At 38.4% G+C, this 17,350-nt stretch overlaps 2 protein-coding genes across 3 annotated transcripts in view; both read right to left on the bottom strand.

The window, feature by feature from the left end:
* Nucleotides 1–12,769, bottom strand: part of LOC144085681 (3',5'-cyclic-AMP phosphodiesterase 4B-like) — a 28,934-nt gene extending 16,165 nt beyond the window's left edge. The window contains exons 1-7 of one of the 2 annotated variants that reach the window (XM_077615213.1): nt 12,612–12,769; nt 9,585–9,673; nt 7,362–7,609; nt 5,343–5,534; nt 5,229–5,265; nt 4,446–4,516; nt 4,098–4,147 (exon numbers count right to left, since the gene is read on the bottom strand). In XM_077615213.1, coding sequence (XP_077471339.1) covers nt 4,098–4,147; nt 4,446–4,516; nt 5,229–5,265; nt 5,343–5,534; nt 7,362–7,609; nt 9,585–9,629 — 643 coding nt within the window. In that variant the 5' untranslated portion in view covers nt 9,630–9,673; nt 12,612–12,769. The remainder of the gene's footprint in view (nt 1–4,097; nt 4,148–4,445; nt 4,517–5,228; nt 5,266–5,342; nt 5,535–7,361; nt 7,610–9,584; nt 9,674–12,611) is intronic. The other variant, XM_077615214.1, reaches the window with a different exon arrangement.
* A 1,128-nt stretch (nt 12,770–13,897) lies between these two features.
* Nucleotides 13,898–17,301, bottom strand: LOC144086333 (leptin receptor gene-related protein). The gene is made up of 4 exons (XM_077616245.1): nt 17,144–17,301; nt 16,825–16,900; nt 15,936–16,122; nt 13,898–15,040 (listed from the first exon to the last, which is right to left on the bottom strand). Exons 1-4 carry the CDS (start codon nt 17,157–17,159, stop codon nt 14,924–14,926), a joined length of 396 nt encoding a protein of 131 aa, XP_077472371.1. The 5' UTR covers nt 17,160–17,301; the 3' UTR covers nt 13,898–14,923.
* Between the last annotated feature and the right edge of the window lie 49 nt (nt 17,302–17,350).

The following is a 17,350-nucleotide window of genomic DNA, read 5'->3' on the forward strand; positions in this document are numbered from 1 at the left end:
CGGTGATGATTACTTTAATGCAAGCGCGTTATATAAGAGAATATCACACAACTGCTCCAATAAGGGAAGGCAATAAGCATTAAAAGTCGCTCAAGAGAAAACAGCCTTATACTGGATCAATTGGTTTAACGCAAGGGTGTCAGACTCGGGTTGGTTCGCGGGCCGCTTCAACGTCAACTTGATTTCACGTGGCCCTGACCATTTTAGATATAATATTTAGATTTTTTTAAATAAATTGATTTAAAGAACTGGATTAAAAGCCCTGAATATTCAGTTTTTTATAGATCTAAATTCTAAAACAATGTTTATTTTTTTAAAATATATTTTTAGATTTTACAAAATGAGTTTTGAACTAAAAACACAGAAAAAATTGATTAAAAAATTAGAATTGGCCCCCGGGCCGCCACTTTGACACGTGTGTGCACTTTACAGGATAGAATGAAGTTGTGCAATGGAGGTGGATGTTGTGACCAATGTTAAGTGTATTCATGCTTATCTGACTTGTGAGGAAATACTAATACAATATATGACTGTCCAGTTAGGTTTGAGTCACTAGTTTGTTAGCTCCAAGATTTCTATCTACGCAAACACACATTCTTTATGGTGATGTAATGACATTGTGTGTGTGAGAGACAAAGACAGAGGGGCCCCTCTGACATCAATATGTGCAACAATGATCTTTTTTGCATTGACTTCTCACAACATGTTTGCCTGACACACACACACACACACATTACTGAGTAATACATTCCTTCTCGCAATTGATAAACTTGTTTTTTTAGAAGGGAAAAAAACGTCATCTTCGATGGAAAACGTATCAATTTGAAAAATACTCCAAAATATTTTTTTTTAAAGTGGATTTAGTATGACTCTGCATTCTGCTTCAAACTATTGGCATTGGTCAGAATATGATTGGATTATATTTTCAAATGTTTTCTTCCCATGGGGAGTAAAATAAATTAAAGTAGAGTCAGAACTGTGAGGCAAGCTCTTACAAAAAATAAGTACCTAATACTAAAATAAATATAATATTACATCTGCTGTAATTAATTACATTAAACCAATGACTTATTGTTATTCATTATGGTTTACTCTTGTTCTGGTTTAGCATTTGAAAGGTGGCTTATTCTTTAAATTGAATGTAGTGGAAAAGTACTCCTTGTAAGAGCAGGATGTTAAATAGTTTTGTTTGACTTTTGACTGAAATCAGTTTTTATTTTCATGCTACCATTTGTGTAATTAGCCCAATTACAAAGGATAAAAGGTGAGGCAATCATGAGACTCATCTAACAGATGTACACTCAATTGCTTTGCCTTTCTTTTATTATTGCTCTAAATATAGTAAATGAGTGATACTAATATAAGAATCATGATGCAAATTGCAATTTAAGTGAGGAGTTGAACGATTAAAAACTAAAGACAAAAAAAGGGTCCATTTGGATCATAACTGACAGTGAATGATCCATATATTGTCTTCTCTTACTAACAACCCTTCACTCTGATGGCGCAATTTACGTCCGTGACGGATTGAAATCTCTTCAGCTGTCAAAACTAAAGACTTGAGTTGTTATACGAACATTCACATGCACACACACTTCATCAAGGACTGCTTGACGACCCGCTAACAATGCGCTATGGAGCTTTGTTGGCAAGGGAGAGCTTGAGGGATGGGCCGCAACGAGGTTTATGACTCTACTGACGTCAATGACATAATTCAAATACTTAACCAAGCTGCTGCTTCCAGCCCTTAGGATCCTCTCTTTTGGCTGCGGGCCTGGAAAACCTGAAACGGATTTTTGCTGCACACGCGGATTTGAGTAACTGCCCCAGACTAAACTGGAGTGAGTTGGCTGGTGACATAAACGTATTCTGGATGCACAAAAAGCAATCTGATTGTGCTACTTTACATGTGAAGGAGTAATCGATATCCGTTTTTAGGCGGTCGGTTTCCTTATCTTAAATCCTTTCTGAATATAAACATTAACTAAACATTGGAATGAAATCCAATAACTGACTTTTAGCGCCCTCCCAGTTGAAATGGTTTGGATATCCAGACCATGAGTTAAAACTTGACCCGACCAATTCTTGGAACTACACGTAGTTAATGCTACTAAGAGCTGTAACGAAATAGTAATAAGAAAATGACGGTCAAGCGCGTCATATAAAACCTTTGATTTATATTCATCAAGTGTAACACAGAGCAAAGCTTATAATCTAAATCATTCAGGGAAGAGTGAGCCCTTTGTTGACCGCTGTGCTCACGGGACTTGAGTTTGATGGGGTCAAGATTGTTTTGCCCAGAAAAAAAAGCAAAAAAAAAAAGCAAACTCACATGACCAACACTTTAGCCATCCTCTCAATATTTCTGTTTGATAGCGTAAACAGTGTGAAGTGGCAAAGTAATAGCACCCGCATTGCTCTAGTGTTCTCCCCTTACAGCTCGTGACTGTGGTCATGTGTTTTAGGTCCATTTCACTTCTCCCATATCCAATCTGAAGTGCATAAAAAAAACGATAAACCATTTTTTGTATTCTCTATGAACCCTGCTGCAATAATCAGGCCAATAAATTTGAGACGTTTTCTCAACGCACAGTCTATCTTTTATCACTATTGTGGGATGACTTCTTTGCTCACAGAAATGGAAAACAGGAACAATCTGGTCTCCTTTTCCGTTCACAGCGATGAGAAAATGAGACCGAAAGAATACAAAGGAACAATCCTTGTTATTCAGAAGCAGGTGTGGGTTCTTTGTTTGCACAGATGTATCTGATGACACCGTCAATGGCGAAACTGAACGGGCCCAGTCTGCATTCAAAATAGGATTTTAAAGTGTCTTAATAGGTAATCGTGTTCAAGAGCAATCGCAAAGGAAGGTCAAGGTTGTAACGTGAGAATAAGGTAATTAAGGTACGTATTTCTTTCCTGCTAGGGATGCTGCTGCAGACCATCTGTGATAATAGGAAGTGGAGAGCACCCGCTTTGAAGCCCTTGCTGACGTCAATCAGGCTTGAGGAACCAGTGCAGCAGGAAAAAAAATGAACTTTCCCTACGGCAGTTACATTTCTGAATACGGAGCCTGTTTAAAGACTGAAATGATTCATTCCCTAGCCAAACCTCAGGTTAATGTCACTTTAATTGGCAAAAGGTCGTCTTTTGGTTAGAAATCAACTAAAAGTTGTTGTTTTTCAGAGGGGTATGAATTCATTCATTTTATATTACGCTCGTCCACAACCATTCACACGAACGGCCAATTTATAGTCTTTAATTAACATATTATGCATGTTTTGGGGAAGTTGGAGGGAAATGGAATAAACGCAAGGAAAGTACAAGGAGATTAAATTCATAGAAACGTGTTGAAAAATGTTTGATGGTCTTTTGCAGTGTTATATTTTATTTTGAATGATCAGAAAGCTTAGTTATGACGAACCCCTTGAATTGAATAAGTATATATATTTTTAAATGTTATGAATATTATTACTCTGTATTTATTTTATTTAGTCAATTGAAATTAAGACGTATAAATGTGAACCATAAAACAATCTATATCAAAACTGGAGTGTTTATTTAACAATTACAAATATCCTGGATTCATACCCCTCTGAAAAAACAACAACTTTTAGTTGATTTCTAACCAAAAGACGACCTTTTGCCAATTAAAGTGACATTAACTTTAACCTCCAATTACCTTTCATTCAGTCAGAATTGACCCAACAAATCGGCGTTGTGGAGGGGCCATACTGTAGACCCCTAAATGACTAGCTACAGGTTACTGAGCCATAGCCAGTCTTTGGGATCATTATACAAAATCACCCAGCACAACTTATGCCACGTTGTGTCTAACATAGAAAACCCCCATTGTTGAGAACCAAAGTATGGTGATTTTGTGTGAATTCTAATTCAAAGCATGAGCAGAGCGTAACCATATCCTTTTGGTTAATCTGATTTTGTATTACTTGGAAATGTCAGACTAGACGTAGCGCTGCCTGTCATTGAATGTAAGACGAAGCCTTCTTCAACTAAGAGCGACAACTTCATTCTGATAAGGTCATCAAGTGAATTACTATCACAGACAGCAAGAGACAGATGGTGGAACTTACCAGACAAACAGACTTTGGTGACAGGAGGCTGATTTGCAGCAGGAGACCTCCTATAATTAGACATCAATAGGTCATGAAAAATAAAGGAAGAAAAAAAAAACATTTATTATAACTTTCAGAGTGATGACCCGTGAATATCAATTAATACTGTCTCAACCTCAGTTGAATTATATTCTAAAAGGGGCAACAAGCCATTTTAGTATTACATTGTGCTTACATTTTTGTTTAATGAACTATACTCAAGGTGGGAAAAGAAAAGTTTCTTTGAGACACTGCTTGCATGGAATATTTTTGATACACTAGCGCCCTCAAAAGACATTTCCAGTTATTACAAAGGGCTGGACTTACTTATTGGATGCACATTGCACATTTGTCAAAGTGGTGAAGTTATTTCTGACAGTCCGAAGGCTTGCCAGAACCTGGGAAAACAATTGGTGATCAGAAACAGTAGACGTACTTGCAAAATCTACTACACTTCCCACCAAAATAAGAATACTATATATAAATATGAGACTTCTTTTTTTTAAGTGTCAAGGCGCGAGGATGGGAATGGGTTATTTGGCTTGTAGGGTACAGTGAACACATTAATAGTGTATCAATACATCTATATAATGAATGAAGGGATCGAGTATGTATATCCAGTGTGTGTTTACAGCACCATGCTGCTTTTTGGCTGCCGCTGTGTGGGAGTACTTCTGTTTAGAAACCAACAATAGTAACAGGGCATTGTGTAATATTTGTAAACAGAGCATTTAAACTGGAGGCATACCTGTCAACCTCTGCCGATAACTGCCCTTATAAATGATTATGATTCCCCTTACTAACCCCCAAAAAACCTTACAAACACCGTACGACTCGTACGGTGTTTGTAAGGTTTTTGGGCGGTTTGTAAGGGGAATCATAATCATTTATAAGGGCAGTTATCGGCAGAGGTTGACAGGTATGTGGAGGTAATAGCAGAACTCACTTTAATTTAAAAATAATAATATAGGGTGAAATTGAGGACAATCATGGAAAAGGTAACAAGAAGCCATTAAATAGGGTGAAGGTTACTTATTAAGGGTGCTGAAGAACAGCTTCACTTTCAAATTAGACAAGAAAATTGGTATTCGTTTCCTTGTAGCTACTTACTTGGGCAAAGGGAGTCACAATCAAGTCCTCTCCATGACTAAAGGTTAAAAGACAAAAAAGGTGATTAAACAAGATAATGGAAGACAAAGGCACTATATTTCCAAGACAACTTACAGTTCGCCAACGATGGAAGAATTTCGAGAAAGAGATTTTGGTGACAATTCATAGTCACTGTCGGAGCGGTAAAGAAAGGACTCGCGACGCTGGCCGTGGCTTGCCAGGTTGGGATGAAGAACCAGACCTGAACTCGGGGAGGCTTGAGGGTCTGAAGGGCTACAACACAATGATGCATTCTCTCCCTCCAAGCTGGACATAGGAGAAAACAAACAGCATTTAGATTTGAAGAAAAACAGCCGTCTGTGTATTTAAAAAAAAATGGAATGTCATATTCAGAGAGAAATCCACATCAGAGGTGCTGGAGCCTATCCCAGCTCACTATGGGTAAGAGGTCAGGGTATACCCTGAATTCTTCCCAATCCATCGCAGGGCACTGTTGTTTGTTTTTAACAGTGTGTAGTTAAAAAATACACCACACAAGAGAAATAACTGAAAACTGATTATTATATAAGAAATAACGCATTATGCTTGGAAAAGTGTGCTGGCTCGCTGACTATTGCCTCATTCCACGCTATGGGAATGAAGCTCACCCACTCGCCACTCCAAAATATTGTGGTTATCTCAATTGCTGTTGAACATACTTTTTAAAAAGTACCCTCAGTTCGTGGTTTTTCGGAGAGGACATTTTTACCGCAATGGAAAACCTATTCCATCCATGGTGTAATCAATGAAAATATATATTTAATCAAGTATAAATCACCCATTCATGCTTTTCCAATTTTATGTCCCATTCTAACAGTCACTGAAACATTCATTCACTTTGTAAACTGAAGAAAACCTAAACTTGCTTATTGCTGTTTTTATTTTAAAAAGAACATTTCTATTAAGCAGTTAGTGGTCTGAACCCAACCATTTTTTCTTCCTAAAGCACTTTGCCACATATTTCCATTCTGATTCATGCGTATGTAATGATGGACACCAGCCCTTCAATTCTGCCAATCAAGATCAGATTAATGCAAAAACTCCCACGCAGGACAGACTGCGTCATCTGCATCTCATTTCACGTCATCTAAATCCCAACTTGACACATTAACATGATTTACCAAAGTAATCTCGTAATCTGTTACTGACTACACACCGTGGTTTGTCAACAAAATAAAATCTATGGCAAACTACAATAACGGGTAGCAAACCTACATTAAATTTTGAATTTTTAAAACAACCTCGCGTTTTCCAAGAACTACCACAGCAATTGCCCCAAAACAACAACATAAATACACATCGAATCACCAGAATCCCGTTTAGTCGAGAGTCACCTGGGAGCCGAGAGGTGTGCTTCGCAGAGCCCCTCCTCGCTGAAATCAAAGTGCCCAGTTCTGGACCGGGAGGACTTCCTTAACATTCCTCTCTACCCTCGTCCTCCTTCCTTAATATTTCTTTAGGGATTCAAGCCCTTCAAGAGAAACCGATGCTGTTACTGTCCTTCGTCCTGTCCAGCTGAGTACCACATGCTGGAATAATGTTGGCTTGGCAGGCGGATAAGGCACATCTGGGATGGGCCACAGGGAAGGGATTCAGTTGTTTATCTGACTGGCTGTCTGTTTTCCCACCATGTTAAACCACTACGGATTAGCAAGCGAGTTCAACCAAATGACTGTTGTAATATAGAAAAATGCACATCTTAAATGGCTCACTTTATAATAACTAAAAGGCATATTCTCGCAGGCACTTAAGTTGGAAAAAAGCAATATACCCTCTGACTTGAGTATAATTCAGAAAATATTTAGGAAACCTGGCCAGGAACAAACAAAACAGTCTACCAATGAGATCCAATCACTGGCAATATAAAAAATGAAAATGCATTATCTTGTTTTATTCATGCGGTAAATAAGAAATGTACACTAAATAGGCTCCTTTTTTTTCTTAATGGTACAGAAATCTGGATTTTTTTAGTCACAAAATCGAATGCACAGGGTAAACACTTGGTCCCTTGTTTTTCTCGGACAACAGAGACAGTTACAAAAGATTAGCAATAATTCTCAAAAGTGCTTTAGATTTAAACATTTGGAGCCTCACCTGTCTGAGTCAGCCTTTGTAATGTCAATCCGCGGGAGGGAAGCAAGAGGCAGACTTGTTGGCCTGGCGTAAATCATCGGGTCCTCCACTGGGGATAGAAAACTTCCCCTTTCCTGCTCCTTCTCGGCCTGTCGCCATGACAACGGAGGCAGCTGCAAGTTGCCGGAAAATCGCCGATGGACTTTACACACTTCTACGGCAAGGGTGCTGCCCGAGGGAAATTGGGACACAGAAGGATCCTTCTTCTCCTGATAGAAAATGAGAAGAAAACAGCTATTGAGTGCTTTGGATACTAACATGCACAGGAAAAAAAGTTATCTTTCAAAGGGAAATCCCTCTAGGTGAAAATGATTTGCAGTTCAAAACAAAAATCAAGACAGACAAAGGTATGACATACTGTAGATGTATGGTATAAAATATTATAGGCAACATGCAACATCATAAATTTTCAATTTTGAAAAGGAGAATCATTAAAAGAGCAAGGAAGCCATGCTCCTCTAAGGTAGTTAGTATTCTGCTGACTTTGCAGCAGCTTCTTGGAAATGCAATGAGCCTGATGTATTGTGCCTGTTTTGGAGACGACGGTATAGAATTACTCGCATCCAAGGCAAAAAGTGAAAATTGAGCCTTAGGATACAATTAATATTTCCCGGAAAAAAAACCAATCTGAATTGAACCAGTATGAAAAACACATTCCGCATACTAGAAAAAAATCCTAATCAATATTTCACTGTGGCACAGCTGAATTGTATCTGAATATTGACAGTAATTCTAGTATTTCATTGATCTCTTGGTTAGAGGAGGAAACGTTACAATTGTACTTGAAGTGTTTTCCTGTATTTACACGCAACCACTATCCGAATAACTTTTGTATTTGATCACTTTGAAATACAAAGATCCAAACATGGAAAAACTCTTATTTTCCTCAATGCAGAAAGGTGCTTATGAAACAAACAGAACAAAGATGAAAAGTAGCATCCGCATGCTTCTAACAAAGTGGAGTGGAGTGAAGGTGGAGTGGATAATTTCCCGATGGAGATGAAAGCGCTTTTTAAGCAACGCTGAAGCTCTTTGGGTTACAAGTCCAACAATTTTTGTTTGTTTGTAAAAAAGCAAAAACACATGGAGTGAGGCTGAAAAAGGATGCTCCAATACGGACCCTCAATACGTAAACCCCTCAATTGCAGAGGAGATATTCTGAATACAACACTGAAATGCAAACATAACAAAGAACTAGTCCAGGGAAAAGAATTAGATACGGTAAATTGACATAGAGTCTGATTGGACTATAGTCAGACACAGTAGGGAATTATAGCGCATCCTTTGAGGTCCTTTTGGACCTGTGAACAGACGTTTGGTCGCCGGACTTTTGGTCGCCCGGACCCAAACGTCCGGGGACCAAACGTCCGGGGACCAAACGTCCGGGGACCAAACGTCCGGGGACCAAACGTCCGGCGACCAAAAGTCCGGCAACCAAAAGTCCGGCAACCAAAAGTCCGGCGACCAAACAAGGTAAAACCACACGGTCTATGCATCAATCAAAGCCAACAATGGCCCTGAGCAGTTTCACTGAGCGGCCGTGTGAGTGTATAAGAGTTTGTATGTACATGGGTTGTCCACTTAGGAAGGGACGTCAGTCAGGGTCTTAACAAGTTCTCCAACAAAACACAATAAAAGTACGGGAAATTTGGAGCTTTTCTTTAGCCTAATAATTAATAGGGCATTAAGTATGACAAAATTATAATTCGCAGTTTGTATTTAGGGAATTTGAGCAACAATTTTAAATGGTAATTATCAATAACCATCCGGGCGACCAAACGTCCGGCGACCAAAAGTCCGGCGACCAAAAGTCCGGCGACCAAACGTCCGAGTACCTTTTGGACCACATCAAAATCAAGAGAGAATATAAAAAACGAATGCATGTCTCTCTCTCTCTCTTGTGTTTCCCTTCAGCGTGAGACCGAAAGGACATCCTGACGTGGGCTGTCTTTTAGCACCTTTTGTCCTCTTCCCACCTCACTCCATAATCTCCATAACACTCTCTTACGCACATTTACCACTGTGTGGTCGTGCGTACAGTCATCTTTTTGAGTCACAAACAGACTGACTTGTTGCATCTTAAAACTGCTTCCGTAGAGAATAACAACACACATTTGGAGTCTAACGAAACTTTTAAACAGAAGGGGTTTTGTACTAGATTCAATGGGAATATTCAATACTTACGTCTCCCAATGTGACTCCTTGGACACTGTGGCTTTTCTTCATCATTAGCCACTTTCAGCAGCACGGAAATGAGTATATTATCAGCAAATCTGCAAATTAGGAGTAGGAAAAAGAACTGCAATTAGCAATTAAACTTGCTAGTGAACCTATGTTACCTACACTATTGATAAACAATAATTTTGGGACAGATTTGTGGTACAATATAATGGAACATTTCTGTTGGGCAGCAAGGACAGGACAAGAATAACAACCAGTGGACAGAAACAAATGTGAAACCAGTTAAATGTCTCTACCACAACTTTTTAAGTAAAATATAAAAAGGAAGATCAACGACATTATGTTGTGAGCTAAACAAATTCACTGAAATTAAATTAAAAGTGGCATTAATAAATGGCGATTGTTTGCATAATTAAAAAACTGCACACACCCTCATGTCATGAAATTAGACACGGGACCATGTCAGCTCTGATCTGCCTTGATTGCATTTAGGCATTCATTAGCTGCCATGGACGGCAAGAGACGTCCAATTAATTTTGGTTTATAAGGCTGAGAGCATTGGATTGAACACTTATTGCCGTCAATGGCAGCCACCATGTTAATTATCCCTACTGGCCATGAAAGTAAGGCTTAAATGCATCCATTATCAAATAGCCGCAGTGAGAAAACCAAAAGGCAAACAAGAGTGACTAATTTTTGTGACAGAAATGGATCAATATGTTCCACTCTTGCCCTCCCTTCACGTTACAAGAGTGCCTATCCCAGCTGACTTTGGGCAAAGGGGTACACCCTGAATTAGTCATAGAGCAGTACATGCACCGTATTGAATATACATGAGTCATTATAAGGCTTAAGCCAATGTATTACTTTTTATGAAGATGTATTGTTGGATTTTTACACTTCATGGGACCCCTGTGAAAGGTCATCTCCGTCGTGTCTTTCTGTGTCTCGACAAATAATTGGTTGTTTATGGAGATGCCATTAGCAGAATAAAAGGGAATGAAGTGGTGCTTGAGATGCTGCTTGCAAAGTGGTTTGATAGGATTTTGATTGGAACATCAAGGGACTGTTGTGTGTAGGTTCTCTAAAACCAACGCTCTGGATTTTTCCTTAAGTTGCGTTGATTAAAAATAAAACCGAACAAAACATGCGGGTAGAACGTCAGGAAGCATGTGTTGTGTAAGAGAATGTTTAAAGTTAGGTTTAAGTTTAAAACCTGAGCATTCAATGCTCACACGAATACAAGAATGGGTTGGTCACAAGTTAATAGTCCTTTGTTTATGTCACAATTTAAGCCTAATTGCAAATAATAAGACACATTTAGGATGAACAAATGGGTCACAAGTTAATAGTCCTTTGTTTATGTCACAATTTATGCCTGATTGCAAATAATAAGACACTTTAAGGATAAACAAATGGGTCATAAGTTAATAGTCCTTTGTTTATGTCACAATTTATGCCTAATTGCAAATAATAAGACACTTTTAGGATAAAAAAAACACAAGAAGTCAAAAAGGCATATTTACCTCTACCAAGTGGATACAGTATAATACATTTTCACCATTATTCAATCCCAGCAAATCAAGCTGCTGGAAGCCCCAACCACTATGTTTTAATATAGGCAATGTATTGAAGGTGCGCTTTATAGTGCGGAAAATACATTTTTGGGATTTCAAACCAGAATATAGTGACTTCTTGATTGTCAATGATGGCAAGATATCATTGTTTGCGCAAGGATACTTTACCAAGAATATATTCAGTATAGTAGACAACAGATTTGAAAATATGTGACGAGAATGATCATGTTAAAAACGTGTGTTGGAACACAAACAACTACAAAAGACATAAAAGACGAGGGTGGGGCGGATGAAAAACTAGTAATGTTGCACATAGATTGAGTCATTCTCTGCCACAATAAATGTTCATTACATTTGAACAGTGGGGGTCGCTGGCAGTGAATTTTACTGGCACATTCATGTCCTATAATGAAAAAGCCTGTTTCATATTCCATTTGATGGATGTGCACAAATTCATCAAAACTGGTGAAGTGAAATGAGAAAAAATATGAAAATTGGTATGTGCCGATGTTTTTACCCCTTGACGATGAAGTCCCTTTAAAAAAAACACTAGTGCAATCAATCTACTTCCCTCACGTGTTCAGTTTAATGAAGTCCACTTGAGTTCAATTTAAGTCACATGATGAGTTGGAACATGGTGGAGACTGGTTATTCAGGGTGTACCCTTCCTACTGCCCACTGAGATAAGCGACGTGGAAAATGAATGAATGAATTATGAAATGACTGATGTTTCAGTAAAAAAACAGCTTTTCTGCTAAGTCTCAATGGGCTGCAAGCATCACTAGGCTCGAAGCATCACATTATAAAGACCTAGAAGCTCTTCAAACAAGTCCGAGACCAAGTTATGGTTGCTCAGATGATATCATATAATATCAGGGCATGTGATATTAGCTAGAATGAGGAATGTGCCTATTTTATGTCAAAGGTCAAGTTGTCAGGTCAAATGGGAAGCATATGATGTTAAAGTCATAAAGAGTGATTACTGGATTAAAAAATACTGAGATGTGGCCTAAAACAATAAGAATCCATCACTGTGTCAATGGTTAAAATAAATTGCCCATTTCCCCTAAAACTTCCTTTCTATTTGGAAATTTTGAGTCTTTATATAAAGGGACATGAATGGTTCTTGCTGGTGCAACTTATAATCATATAATACCATTTTCTTCCTAATCATATGCAGGCTCTTATTCTGTAAGCAAACCTGCAATAGAAAATCATCTAAAAATATATATCATCAGGGGATATGATGGGCTTTAATTACAATATTCACCACAAAACACAAGTGTATCAAGGCCGGCATAAAACAGTGAGTTAATTAATGTAACAGTTAACAGTTAATGGAGCAAAACTTTAAAATACCATAAAAACCCTAACCCTAACCCAAATGAGCATGGAATGAGAAAGGGTAAAGAAACACACAAAGATGTTTAGACAACATTAAAAGTGTGTTTACCTCAAGGGTTCCCCCGTTTCTGCCGTTGAACGCTCAGTCTTGGCTTGGCTGTCTCATCTCTCCACTGACAATGCCTTTGCCTCTCCTTTCTTTATTTGTGCCATTCGCGCTCGTCGCTCCTCGCGAGCGGAAGAGCTCATCGATTGGCTTTGTCACCGTCCTCGCATATCCCTCCGCGAGCCAATGTTTGCGTGCTCCGCCGCCGCGTGCCGCCTGACTCCCGCCGGGATCCATCCTACAAACAGCCGTAGGAAAATATGGATCCGTCTGTTACAGCAGCTGTTGCGACGACAACATTTTATTGGATGGATTGTCTCTTTGATTGCAATTAATGCTCATAAAGATTTCCTTTCAAAGAGACCTCAATGAACGGGGTGGGAAAATCCCTTTCCACTGATGATAATTCAATTTGGCTAACTAGTAAGTATAAATACTACAGAAAAATATTATTAGTTTAACTCATTCAGTGCCAGCCCAGGTCAAAGTGTGTTGTTGTAGCTAGTTAAAGAGGGGAAATTGATATACTATATTATATTATATTGTCCCGTTGAGACCCTTGTCCTATATAAAAAGATTTTAGGAGGAAAAAAGAAACCTAATTTGTGACCAAAAGGGTTAATGTAGAATTATCATCATTGGACCAACATTGCATTTCTACATGATGCAAAATGGTAACATTTTTAAATTGATCCATCTTTTTTCTAGTGTTAATGGAAAAAAAAAAGTCTCTTGATTATAGATGGTATTCATCCTTGATTATTAGACTCAAACATTTCTACAATTTTACCATTATGCTATTCAAGTATTACATGATGTTCAAGGCCACGCGTGTCAGCTGTGGCGACATTCTGGATAATACAGTCGTTGCCAGGCAACCCCTGTCAAAGAACAGAAGTAAAGTTTCCCAGAGCTCTTTCATCATTTACTTTTTTTCTCCTTTTCATCTCAGTGGCATTCAATATCACTGGAGTATGTCTTGAATTTTTCAGATTTCCTCACCCCAAAGATGTTGCAAGCTCATCATCATTTATCAGACAGGCATGTTAAAAATTTCAAAAAGACATTGGGTGGAATGCAATGGTCAAAATTTAAACTATCCTAGTACAGTAAAAGTATACATACAATGTTTGTTTGAAAATACAGTTTTTCTTGGCTTCACTTGGATTCTTTGCATTTAAATGTGGTCCTTATTTGTTGGAATTATATATCAAATACATGAAAATAATCACCATCAAAAGAGGTGATTTTAAAACTATATCAGCGTTAGTAGAAATAAAGCTTAGGCATTTATTTCACATTACAAAATATTTTATTGTTAGAAAACACAATCCAATCAAGAGCCGATAAAATTAATTCCGAGTCTGAATGCACTCTCAAATACGGCCAGTTTTAAGGAAATCAGACATTTAACCAGGTTCAATATAAAGTGGCCCAAACCATACAAACCACTCTAAACACAAGTTAATGATAACGCAGAGGATAACCCAAATAGCATGTATTCATAATTTGACATATTAATTGTATTAAATGCAAAACCCAAGACTGATATTCTTTGTGTTTGCAGTTCAATATTTCCATGACAAACCTAACATTTGAAATGGAAAATTAATACTCAGAAAAAAATTATATGAAATTTTGTGGTCTGCGAGAAAACATAAACAACAACAAAAAGCAACTCACTAGACTGTTGTTCACACAAATAATTAATGAAAATGTGTAGATATTCACAAAGTAGCGCTTCCTCAACTGGCATCTAGAGACGGTTGGCTAGTACGAAGGCTTCATCTTATCTCAAATTATCTTTGGTGAAAATGTTCACGCTTGCACAAACATAACAAAGAATATTTTAGAATTCACTGGCAAGGTATCTAAATATAAAAAAATTAAACATTCAACACGTGGTTGTCAGATGTAATATGAATTAGGGTGACATTAATCGCCATGATAACTGAAAAGAATCCTCAACACAACTACCATCACAGTACCCCATTTGAATGGCATAAACAGTAGTACGCATGGTAGAGTAGTGTTAATCGTTGTACTTCATCAGATCGGGTGACAGAAACCCAAATTTAAAGTAGAGTATAGAACATGCTAGCCTGGCCAAGTTATGATGGATAAATATAGCAGTTAAAGCTATGTGGATTAAATGTTTATCTCTGGTGCTCCGGACACAATGCTTTGTGTCAGACCCATTTGAGAAAGTGTTCACACAGTTGACATTTGGAATTTGCTTTGTCTCTAACAGAAAGATACCAAGCCATTCACCAACCCATCCATCCATCCATCCATTTTCATTCAACAATGCACTTTTACCACTGTTCCCAACTGAAGTCCTCACCACCTCCGAACACCAGAAAAAAGCCGAGGATCGTGAGGAAGATGACGGCATTTCCTGTCATCACAAGACCACAGGCACCCCATTGGATCTGGAAGTGTGAAAAAAAAGAGATAAAACAAAGCCTGACATCTACAATATTATTTGCTACCACAATAAATTTAATGATAATCTTTTTGGAATATTCAAATTTCCAGGTCTCACGTGCAAGAGGGGAAATAATTGAGTTACTCGCATACTCGCATATAAGCCACTTTTGTCGGACAAAAAAATTATGACTGAATCGAGGGTATGGCTTATATGCGCATAAAAACACGACTTGCAATTTGACGGCGCCGTGACACAAAGACATCCCGACAAAAATGGCGGCCATGCGTGCGCCGTGCCGTCACGACGCAAGCGAATGCCGATACGGTCATTTATTTCAAAATAGAGAAAAGATAAACAGATAAAACGCCAAACAAAATTTATTTTGACGTCTATGAATGAAATTCATGAAAAATATGTATCTTGCATAGAACGCAAAACGTTCCAGTCACTGTTCGCTCGGGGCACGGCCAACTTACTATAGTTAAACGTGCTCAGACTGGCCAGACGTGAGTACACACTAAAATTCAACAATTTTAAAGCAATTTTAGGGGTGCGCTTTATACTCGCAGGCGGCTTATATGCGAGTAAATACGGTACTCGCATTGGCTTACATTCTCAAATCGAATCCGCAAAGGACCGCAGTCTTGATTTCAACCGATACTGTGTCGACAGTTTAACCAATGAGGGGTCATCTAAAATAAGTAGCACCTGGCTGCAATCAACTGATTACACTCGCAAAAGGTGTTCGCTTGTTCAGTTTGAATGAAAACCAGCACCCCCTGCGGCCCTTTGAGGACCGGTTTGAGACCGCTGTTTTAGATGCAAAATGTGAGTATTTAGTGTGCAACCCCGTTGTAAAAAAACAATAATCATGTCATAAGGGGAAATGAACTCACTGTACTGTTCCGAGCGAGGACAATGGGGAGTCCAAATGAGGATATGACGAGTCCAGTTGTAAAGAAATAGGCCAGTTCTCTGCATGCATTGCTGGAAGAATCAGTGTCATCACTGAGACGTCTTGATATGAAGGTAGGGATCGGACTCAAGATGTAAAATATCAGCACCATCAGCGGCCAATAAACTCTTAATGAAAAATTATGACAAAACAAAAAGAAAAGATAATTTAGCCCTCAACTATAGCCAAAATAGCCTGGCAAGCCAGTGTGACTTTCACGGTGCATTTTTATCCAGATTTAGTGTAATCAAAGTTGTATTTTGATTAAAAGATGTGGTTTTTTTAAAGATACGAGGAATCTTTGAAGATGATGGCTTTAAACTGTGTAAAGGGCTGGAAAGGGTGGGAAATTGAACTATAAAATTTCAATTTTACAGCAGTGTCTGTCCGATGACGTACTTAGCTGGCGAAGATGAGTCACCCCTTACCCAATATATAATTTTAATCATGACTGTGTGCATTTAGATAACTGCCTACACCTCAAAAATTCCACAATGATCTCAATGTCTTGATCTCAGAATGTGATGGCTCAGAACACTAACAATTGCTTACAAGCAAATTGAATACAACACTATAACATAAAGTGACTAGAGTGTTTGGAATAATGTGATGTCATTCCATGAAAGCAATTTTGGTTTAGGTTGTAATAGTAAAAGGCAATATTTCTGATATATGAAGGGGCAAAGCCCAGAGGTGCTGCGATTGTGCTTTTCTCTACTAAATTAGATGACTATGTAGAATTAAAATTAGGGTTGTAAGGCTATACTGTATTTTTTTATTATAATCAGGATAATGAAGTGATTTCATTTCTGTGATAGCGGACAACATACCCATATTGTTCCACTGCACAACCCAGAAGCAGAAACGTCAGCCCGATGGCCCCACTAAAAGACAACCCGACCAAAGCTGATTTGGGAGAAACATATCAACAATCAGAATAGTCAGTAAACAACATTCACAACGCATCTTAATGAAAATATCACATTTGTTATATTAGCATAGTGACTAGCGGAATCATTCCCCCAACTTTGCGATACGCAGCCAAGGTCTGACTAAGTTTGTTAAGCGGCGAAACTACGCAAGGAAACAAGCAATAGTACAAATATGTTTTTCACCATACAACTCCAGGTTATACATTGAAGTAACTACCTTTAATACCAGCCATCTTGGGGTTTTAGATTCTTTTTTTGGTATTGTTTACGTTCTCTGCTTGTTGGTGGATGGACTTCCTGCTTCCTTTCTTCACCCAGAGTTTCCCCTTCTCCACGGTCACGTGACTCATCGAGTAAATACTATAGCAGGGGTAGGGAACCTGTGGCTCGGGAGCCATACGTGGCTCTTTCCATGGGTGCATAT

The sequence above is a fragment of the Stigmatopora argus genome, chromosome 12, assembly GCF_051989625.1.
Source record: "Stigmatopora argus isolate UIUO_Sarg chromosome 12, RoL_Sarg_1.0, whole genome shotgun sequence".
In the NCBI taxonomy this organism is placed as follows: Eukaryota; Metazoa; Chordata; class Actinopteri; order Syngnathiformes; family Syngnathidae; genus Stigmatopora; species Stigmatopora argus.